The sequence below is a fragment of the Chelonoidis abingdonii genome, chromosome 1 (assembly GCF_003597395.2).
Source record: "Chelonoidis abingdonii isolate Lonesome George chromosome 1, CheloAbing_2.0, whole genome shotgun sequence".
Taxonomy (NCBI): Eukaryota; Metazoa; Chordata; order Testudines; family Testudinidae; genus Chelonoidis; species Chelonoidis abingdonii.
The window spans coordinates 92978044-92988260 of NC_133769.1; the positions used below are offsets into that span (position 1 = coordinate 92978044).

General features: G+C 47.1%; 1 protein-coding gene across 1 annotated transcript; it reads left to right on the plus strand.

Annotated features, from left to right (window-relative positions):
- Window positions 1-9462, plus strand: ARHGDIB (Rho GDP dissociation inhibitor beta). The gene is made up of 6 exons (XM_032784635.2): window positions 1-163; window positions 4273-4461; window positions 5110-5193; window positions 6302-6378; window positions 8037-8100; window positions 8684-9462. Exons 1-6 carry the CDS (start codon window positions 16-18, stop codon window positions 8881-8883), a joined length of 762 nt encoding a protein of 253 aa, XP_032640526.2. The 5' UTR covers window positions 1-15; the 3' UTR covers window positions 8884-9462.
- The last annotated feature ends 755 nt before the right edge of the window (window positions 9463-10217 follow it).

The window sequence follows — 10217 nt, forward strand, 5'->3', positions numbered from 1 at the left end:
AGTGAGCACTGCAGCATGAGCAGTGACTCTGCAGCTAGCTCAGGGCTTCCTCTTGAAGTGTGGGCGCTTTTTTTTTTTCTTCAACTTCCTTCCTGCTCTAACTGCCAAAGCTCAAAACTGAACGCAGAGAGCAGAGAGGGACCCCGGACGCAGACGCCAGGCAGTGAGTATAAATGCAGATAACTCGGGGGAGGGGGAGATGGAAAAGAGCCTTCTCACTGGGCTACCACAGTTTGAGCCTGTTCCCTGTGGCGGAGGGGGGGATTGACTTGCGCAGCTTTACAATAGGAAAGGATCTGAAGTGCAAAGAGGATGGTCCTGGCTGCACCAGAAAGGGAAGTTAGACAGCAGTGAGGAGAAAGGGGAGCTGGCTGTGCACTGCGCTGTCAGTGAGCCTGGCAAATGCTTGTGAAGGATTGGAGGGGGATGGGAGTTGTCTGCTGCCCAGGCTCCTTGGTAAATAATGCTTTGCTTTGCTTTCCCAAGGGGCCTGCTCAGGCAATGGCATATTTTACCTTTCATCCCTGGAGGGTGGGGCTGGGAGAGGAAGTGGTTTACCCTGCATCATGGAAAATTCCAATGCATTCCCTCTGCCAAATCCTCATTCTTGCGTAGATAAGCCCTATGTTTGGGGGTTACGTTTTACATGAGTTTGATGCTCTTAAAGAGCACTGGTTAAATGGCTGATGCCTCCTATTTATGCCCAGGGCAGATACCATACAGCACAGGAGCAGCAGTAAGGTCTTTCTCTGCCTGCTGCCTCCTGTCAGCATGGCTCCCTCTGACCTACAGCTAGCACTTCTGAAGCTTCAACCTCCCCTGCCTGTTCAGCCCTGGGACTCTGCCAAAGGGGGTGGCTGGTACCAATGTTTATGGTGGTTTTGCTCTTTGCCTTTTGAAGGAGTCACTTTCTGGCAGGGACTCCCTGGCTTGCTGTTTCTCCTCCATGGCCAGAGACAAGCCCCGGGTCCTCACAGACACAATTTGAAATCTAGTGCTTGAAAAAAAGAGAGGTGTCAAGGGGCAGAGCAGGTGCACAGGGAAGGCCGAAGAATCTGTGGGAGTGGGTAGGGCCAGAGAAAGCATTCGTGGTAGGAAACAAATCTTTAATTTCTTTCCAACAGTGTTTTAAGGGTTAATTTTATTTTTTCATTGTAAAAGTGGCCATTCGGTGTATAGAAAATATATCCGAAGAGCCACAGGGGCATCACCCTTCCTGCTGGACCAGTGAGGCAAACCACACCCGTGTGCACTAACCAACAAGGTGGAGGAAGCTGAGGTGTTCAGGAGAAGCTCTGATGTGTTCCATTTTGTAGATGACTTTAGTGAGTGAGCACGTACATGCATAGAAGGCCCTTCCTTTCCTACTGAAATTAATGGGAGTTTCGCAGGAAGCAGGCCTGGGACTTTGAACCCTAGAAGTAAAACTCAGGCATGGGTCTGACCTACTCCACATAGTAGGGAGCAGCAGTGCAAGCATACGAATGAGCCAGGACAGTATCCATACCAAGTGGGACTAGCCAGAGCCCTATCCCTTTGGTTCACTAGGTAACTGGGTAGTCTGCCATTCCAGCCTGCCCCATGGGTTGCTAAGATCTCTGGGAGGTTTAGGGCACCCAGAGGAATTCCTGAGAAGGGTAGCCCTCTGCACTAGTTCTGATGGAAAGTTCCTCGGCCCTGGGCAAAGCAGGAGGAAGATCTGAGGGAGTAACCAGACATTCCAGGACAAAATCTCTGTTCGCAACCTCCTTCCCTTTCCCTCAATCAGAGTCTTTTTCTCCTTCTCCGTCTGTGTCTCCCTCTATGATAAATGATAAAGACCCTCATGGAGGGAGTGAGAAAGTCAGGCGGACAAGATGGTGGGGGAAATGATCAAAAGTTTCAGGGCTTCATCATGCATTCTTCATGCTGAAGCTGCGGGATCAATCAGATTTTTCCCCATAAGATCCTGGAACAGGCCTGGATTTCGTCTTCTCTGAGGACAATCTCAGGTTCTTTCACCATGGAATGCAGACTCCCAGAACCAATTTTTCAGTTGGTGTAAATCAGGGCAGTTGCAATGAAGTCACCAATGGGAAGATTTGACCTCTTTCCTCATCTGTAGGGCTGTCTCAGATTTCCTTTTCTCCCCACTGGCTTCTCCACATTAGCGTCAGACTCCTTCAAAGGTTTAATTGTAATGCAGTCTCATAGCATATTTATTATCCATTGGAAGGCATGACCAAATCTGTCTGTTCCTTGGCTCTTTAGACAGTCTGTTATCTATCACCTTTATGCCACCAAAGGCATCTACCAACATGCTTCTCCTGGAGTTTTTCCTTCAGTCTCACCAGGACTGGGATAATGTCTGAAGCTGCCAAGCTGGGTGTGACTCAGCCTTGCACAGTTCTATTCACAAACTCATCCCTGCAGAGTCATTTTAATTTAATTTAATTTTTTTTTGATGCGCGAGTGAAATATGTCATTATCATCAACATACCCATTGAGTGAGTGGGCAAACACTAGGTTACCTACCTAGAGAGAAGAATTAGAGGGAAATTAATAGAGAAATTTAAAATAACTAAGGGTAAAGTGGAAGTGTATCAATTTCCCCTTTCATATTATCCCATGACACAAGAATGAATGGTCAGTCACTAAAATGAATGACCACTATACATAGAACAAATCAGACTAAATCATCACACAGCAAAGAATGATTTGGTCGATGTGCAGTATCTACCATTGCCTATGGGATTGTGACTGGTTTTTTTTAAACCTTTCTCAGAAGCATCAAAAATTGGCCACTACCATATACGAGACTAGATGGACCAGTCATCTGATTCATTAAGGCAGAACCTACGGTCCTATCTACTCAACTGCTCAACCTTTTCTTCCTTATTCCGGCCACTCATCTCCTACTCTACCTCATTCTCTCCTTTTGGCCATCCATTCTCCATCCATCCACCTATCTCCTCATCCTCGCTCCACTTTTTCTGTCTCTCTTTACTTCTTTCTGTGCAGCCACCAGAGCAGGTTCATTCTTCCAACTGGTGACTTCAGTGCAGTTGCACTGATTTATACCAACTGAAGAAGTAGGTCTGGAAATCTGGGATAATCCTAGGATTCCATGGGGAAAGAACCTGCCATTGTCCTCATGGAAGAGGAAATCCAGTGAGCAGCTCCTGTCTAAGCCTGTGCTGAGACAACTGCTCACTGACTTTAGTTCTCACTTCCTCTTGCCTCTGCGTTGTCTTATGGTTGAAATGCTACTGCTCAGAGCAGATCTGCAGCTGGGGCAAGTGTTGTCATAGGAACAGACCACACATTTCCTTCCTGCACAGGAAGTGGACCCCGTCATTGCATGAAGTGAGCTATTTTCGAGGGTGTGCAGCAGAGAAAGTCTGGGGCATGTGCAGCTGGATTTAGTAGGATTCATTTTCTTGAGCAAAGAGGATTTATTTAATCTGTTCAGTTAAGAAAGTCATTATCAGATATTTTATCTCCTTGTACATTCTGTGTTTCTAAGTGTTATTTATAACCCATTAGAAGCAGGAAAATTAAACCTTTTCCTTAATGACTTTTATTTCCCTCCATGCTTCTATGTGTGACATTGGCTTTTAATGTGAAGTCATTGATCAGTGCTGGGTCTGCTTACCCTAGTTATTGTAGGGCTGTGCTGGGATTGCACAAAGTGGCTTGTTGCAAAATGTCATTGTTTCCATTTAAGTTGTTGTCTCACTCCTGGAAGCCCCAAAAAAGGTGGGGGACAAGAAAGAAAGAAAGACAAGAGGGAAAGCATATCTAACTGAAAATGCAGAAACAACAACAACAGACTAATTCAACCCTTGAGCAACAGATTTCTGAGCATTTTGCTTTGGCATTAGGTTATGGCATCGAATGTGGTGCTGGTGCAAGTAGGCTGACCAGATGTCCCGATTTTATAAGGACAGTCCCGATTTTGGGGTCTTTTTCTTATATAGGCTTCTCTTACCCTCCACCCCCTGTCCTGATTTTTCGTACTTGCTGTCTGGTCACCCTAGGTGCAAGGCAGCAGTGCTGGGACAATTTGTATAGTGGGAGTGCTGAGAGCCATGGAACCAAACTGTAAACCCAGTATATGATAGAAACCCACTGCAAGCCAGTGGGAGCTGCAGCACCGTGAACACCCCTAGTTCCAGCACTTATGGTGCCAGGGTGTCTGACTGACAACCCTGGAGACTAAGTTGCTTTCTCCAGAGAACAAATACCCCCCAGCTTTGTCCTGCCAATGACTGGCTGCATTGACCTCCTCAGGCCAAGAGACCATGACTGAGAAAACCCCAGACCTACACGTAGAGGAAGAGGATGATGAAGTGGACGGCAAACTCAACTACAAGCCCCCACCCCAGAAATCGCTTCAGGAGCTGCAGGAGCTGGACAAGGATGATGAAAGCCTTGCTAAGTACAAGAAATCCCTGCTGGGGGATGGGCCTGTGGTGGCAGGTATGGATCTCTGATGGAAAAGGCTTATAGAGAAATATAGTGTGTGTCCAATCCTGGTTGTGAGAGGACACTATGGTGGCATGCATTGTGGGGAAGGATTGAATTGTCCCCAGTGGGGAGGGCCCAGTAGATATATGCATTGCTCTTGCTGCGGTATAGGAGCAAGGTACCAGATATATGCCTGACTGGGGTGGGTGGACTCAAGTGGAGATAGGGTCTATTGTGTCAGGTCGGTGGCTAGGAGTATCTGAGATGGGGCCAAGGCTTGTGGAGGCACGCATGCCTGCCTGAGAGAGTTCCTACTGAGAAGGAGGTTTGTGGTCTCAGGTATGTGCCCAAGGGGGAATCCTGATTGGAGGGACCCAAGGTGACAGCTGTGCCTGGGTTAGTTCTTGCTAGGGCAGTGTCATGTGGTGGAAGGTATGTTCCTGATGGTCTCTTCTAGAGGGTTAGTGGGATGTGGTTTATGGAATGTTTCCCATTGGGCAAGGTGCATGGTTCTGTCTTCCTAAGAGGACCCAGTCATTATTCCACGTTAGATGACAGAGCAATCTTTAAACAGGGAAATGAGGAAGGGACCCTTAATGCCTCTCCCTCCCTCCACTTGGATTTTGCAAGCCAATTGGCCTCCTCTTTCCAATCCTACAGACCCAACAGCTCCCAATGTGGTAGTCACACGGCTCACCCTGGTATGTGATTCTGCTCCAGGACCAATCACCATGGACCTTACTGGTAAGTGAAGACTCCTTCCTTTGTCACATATGGGAATGATCAGAGGTCCAGCCCAAATTTCAAGTCTAAGGATAATTCCAGAGACCTGTTTCCTATTTGAAGTTGGTGCTGTGTAAAGTGAGGTAAACCCTAGGGGAATATTCCCTATGGAAATCTCAGGCCTAGTTTCTTATTTAAAGTACAATTATAGTAAAAAGAAGATTAGAAGTAATAAAAAACATATGTCTGTGGTCTCCATCTTCAACTCATCTGCAGAAAATCTTGAAAATCTCTAAGAATTGCAGGTCTTAGAGTTCCCTGTACAAAGGGAAAGGCACATCCTCTGATTTCTACCCAGCTAGCTCTTACCAGCACAAGATACAGGTACATGTTAGAGTAACAGGCCATTTTGAAACTGCAGTGTCAAGCAACCTTGCACTTCCGGCTTCAGGGGACATGGTGAGAGAGTCATGCTTCACCTTATATGGGCTCTTATCAGAGAGAGGAAGTCAAGATTGGCAAGGCATTGATACTTCCTGTTCAACTGAAATCCCCAGCACACATGTACAGCATTGCAAAGCCATTTATCTTCACACACTGTGCAGCCCAACTGAGATTCCAGCCGAGACATGCCCAGCCTCCACTCCCTCTCACTGGAACCAGGGACTCCATATGAGTGAAACAGCTAACATGCGCATAGCGGGCCATGCTACACACCTGGTTCACTGGAGTAACAGGAAGACAAAACACGTCTGCACACACACGTGCCTCTCATTAGTGTATCTGCACACACACACATGCCTCTTGAGAATGCATGTGCACACACACACGCAAGTGTGCACATGAATGTATATGCACAAGCATGCTCTGTTTTTGTGTATGAAGAGGAGCATGTATGTGTATGCATGCACATACATGCGTACACCCACGGATATGTACGCACCTGTATGTATGCACGCACCTGTATGTATTACGCACATTCATAAAGAAGCTTGCATATAGACACCTGCATACACATTTCACAGATGCGCTATAGAAAAAGATGATGGAAGGGCACATCCATTCCCTGGAAGAGAGTTTGGTTTCTTCTCTTTGTGGCAATACTATCTGTCTGATTCTCTCTCTACAGGGGATGTTGCAGCACTGAAGAAAGAGACATTTGTACTAAAGGAAGGAGTTGAATACAGAGTTAAGATCCACTTCAAAGTGAGTCACTTTCCCTCTGGTTGCTTCCCATAGGTTGCTCAGTGCTCGCTCCAGTTACCAGTCAGTCATCACAGATAACTAGAGCTGAGCAAAATGTTGGAAATGATGCTCTAAACCATGTAAAACTTAACTGATTTTGGGTATTGTTACAAACCACCTTGGACCACGTGCACCTAAAGTTTGCTAACCTTTGTAAGCCTGTTGTGTGAACCTGATGAAGCAGGTGGTGAACTGGAGGTTGCAGTTAAAATTCATGCTTGGAAATGGTTCATACATGTCATTATGGGAAACTCGGTAGCTGTGACAGAGTTTTACTTTCAGTTTTTGGGACTCAAAGCAAAATTTGATTCCACACAAACCAAAGCTGGAAAAAAAAGTTTCCCATGAAGCCCTGTGTAGCTGATCTGCCGAGTGTTGCTGGGCTTCCCAAACACCTAGTGATGGGTAAAATAGTTGCAGCAAAAGACAAAAGTACACAGAATCTGAGATTTTCTGCATTGTGTTATGCCCTCCCAAATGGCATCACATTGCCAAAAATTTCAACAGTGTTTCATGTCATTTCCACCTGTTTTCTGTTGAAAATGGGGTGCATTCGAAGAGCAAGGTGGCATGCAAAGCAGACACATTCATCTTTACAAGTTTTTGTTACAAAATTAGCTGCATTTTGCAGAAAAGCAAAATTTGAGAGATGTTGAATCACCTGAACTGAAAGAGTGAAAATGTTAATGTGGACAAATTTTCCACCATTTTCACACAGCTCTACTGCACACAGGCCTAGAGATAAAGGCACTCCCAGAGTGACATCCAAGCCTTCTTTATGCTAGGAAATGTTTCCTTAAATTTCCCACCATTGCTGATGGGATAGGGCTATGCCCAGACTAGTTATCTTAACTTTCTCCCCAGCTCCCAACGCTGGCCAGGATTGGGATCACTGTAGGCACAGCAAACTGAATCCTGGAATGTGAAGGAGCATGCTGTGTTGTTTTCAGATTTAATAATGCACAGCGTGTCCAGACTGTGAGAAGCAGGGGATGCAGCCAGGCTGTGACTCTCCTGGGGAATATTGAGATTACTGGGGCTGTCTCTACACTAGCTAACTAGTTGAACCATTTCCCTCCGTATCCTGGGAATGAGCTTGCCACCCCTTCAGTAGTCCCAGTCTTCTGCAGCTCTAGAGGTTAGGGAGTGAGTTCAGTTAGTCTGACCCTAGACTTTCCCCATCTCTTTGTGCGGAATGCATGACTCCAGTCAGCTGGCTCTGGGGTTTAACATGGGAATGCTCAACTGTCAACCTTGTGCGTCTCCTGCATTCAGCCTTCCCCCAGTCCTCTCTGCAGTGCTTCCTGAGAGACTGGTTAACCTACGGGGCCTGGGCAAGGAGAGGAGGAGCTCTGATGCACATTAGAGAAACAGAAGTATCCAGGTTGCGTGAAAACTCATCTCTGGCTATTGAGAAATGCCAGGGCTTCCTTCAGCAATGTCTGCTCCATGTTGGGCCATGAGGCCTGTCCCACCCTGTCCAGCATAGGGAAGGAGGAGAGTAGTGACATGGGGGAGCTGGGACAGGAACATATGTGTGTGATTGAGGGAAGGAGAGCAGCAGAGATTGCACTGAGACCCTCCTCATTAGACTCATCCCTGATCACTTCCTCTTGCAGGTAAATAGGGACATTGTGTCTGGATTGAAATATGTGCAGCACACCTACCGGACGGGGGTGAAGGGTGAGTAAGAGAGAACCCCCTCTCCTCCAAAACACACTATCTCCCACGTGCACTCCCAACCCTGCACACAGATTCTCCTATCCTATAGAGAGATCCCCCCAGATCAAAGAGCCCCTTCCAAAGGCTCTCATCCTACACTAAGCCTTCCACAGACACAGAGACAGTCATGGGTACACCACTCATCACACAGGTTTCCATTATATACATAGCCTGCCCTCCCCACCCTCTCAGAATTTCCCATTTTATACAATAGCCTTCAACAGACACAGGCAAAAACAACCTGTTCTGTGCTACCGCACAGAGCTTCCAGCTGTATAAAGAGCCTTCTTCCTTTTGTACACACACAGCCCCTCTCGGGCTATCCCGAGGGAGATCCTCATTCCACACATAGATTCTATATATAGACCTTTTCACAAAATCTCGCATCATTTCATTCATTGAGTCTGCCCGCTCCCAGCCTCTACTCTCTCCCCCTCATGCCTGCCTCAGTTCCTGTGTGATCCATACTTGTGAACCCAGCTTTTCCTCTTCTTGTTTACTTCCCTCCTCATTGGGTTTTCTCTTGTGGATTGTTTACTCCTAGTGGATAAAGCTACGTTCATGGTTGGCAGCTATGGGCCACGGCCGGAGGAGTACGAATTCCTGACACCTGTTGAGGAAGCACCCAAGGGCATGCTGGCTCGGGGCACCTATCACAACAAGTCCTTCTTCACTGATGATGACAAGCATGATCATCTCACCTGGGAGTGGAATCTGTCCATTAAGAAGGAGTGGACAGAGTGAGGTCACGCAAGCTGCCTTCTCCCTCCTTCCCCTGCCTACTGCACTAGTCACCAGGAGTGACACGCCCTGGACCCGCACACCATGCTGCCCCCTACTGCCACAAAGGGGTTCCAGAAACCTCCTAACCCTTGTTCCTTCCTGCCACAAGAAATTCTGTTAAAAGCAGGTCTTTGCACAGGCCCAAGGACAGCCTCTGCATTTCCCACTGCTACACTGAAAATAACCTGCCCAGAGCTGTCGTGACACAAGGGGTTAAATTGGGAAAAATCCCTCTTCCTGCTGGTCCATCTTTTGCTCCAAATCAGGTCTCTGAAGTGCCTTTTTGAGGGAACACAATCATCTTGCCAGCTCTACAACTCTCATGGCAGGGTGAATTGCCCCCCTAAATGGTCCTCCAAGGTGTTATTTCTGCCTTGTGCTCACTGTAAATGGCTGATCCCATTATGGTCCTCTTATCCTGGTCTGGTGTCCAAATCATAGTCCTGCCTTTAAAGGCAAAACCAGTCAAGGAGATTCAATTAGCTGCCATGACTTGTAAAGATGTCAGTGTCCCAAGAATAAAGTCAGTTTCTTTCTTCCCTTCTGAGTGAGGCTCTCATTCTTTTGTAGAACATGTCTCCTCACTCAGCCTTTCACCCATGCAAAGTATTGCAATATCGTATGTGGTTAAACAGTATCCAGGGTTAGAGAAAGGACTGAAAAAATCCCAAGTGTCTCATAAGAGCTATAACCCTCATACTTCAGCGCATAAACCAGCCTCACCCTAATGGGGTTTAGGGAGAAATTTTTCTTGTGGGCAAATTATATCATAGCTCCCTTATGCAGCTTCCTTCAAAGCCTCTTGTATGGGCCACTATTAGAGAAGATACCAGACTAGATGGCCCACTGGTCTGATCAAGTCTAGAATTTGTGTATTCCTATGTTATGTGGCTAGTCTGTTTTAATGTGGCCTCCATGGCATTTTTAGGCATCAGCTCCTCATCTCCCATAGCAGAGACATGGGTCTCTCATGCCAGCCATACAACCAGCTGTCCCAGGAGTGGTCCATGCTGGGGCCAGACTGTCTGATTGGCCCTAGTGCAGAGGGAGGAGGAAACCTCTGGGACTTAGTGCACAGAAAAGGGAAATAGCTTCCCTGGTATAAGCAGGGGGCAGTCTCATTAGGTTGGGGTGCAGAGTACTGAGGAGGAGTGCCTAGGATGAGAAGAAAGAAAAGGGGCATCTGGAGCTGCTCCCTGGTGCCACCCTGGGGTACTTTCACCAGCCTGTGCCCCTCCAGAACGTGCAGCATGGAAATGTCTCTGTGGGAGCAGCAGGGATTGCTGCTCTCTCCA

What these genes read in the sequence shown, in the direction of transcription:
- ARHGDIB (XM_032784635.2), top strand. Translation starts at nt 16, where the DNA reads ATGAGCAGTGACTCTGCAGCTAGCTCAGGGCTTCCTCTTGAAGTGTGG. An exon ending in AATCACCATGGACCTTACTG is followed by an intron (nt 5,194 to 6,301) that starts GTAAGTGAAGAC and finishes CTCTCTCTACAG; the next exon opens with GGGATGTTGCAGCACTGAAG. An exon ending in GAGTTAAGATCCACTTCAAA is followed by an intron (nt 6,379 to 8,036) that starts GTGAGTCACTTT and finishes TTCCTCTTGCAG; the next exon opens with GTAAATAGGGACATTGTGTC.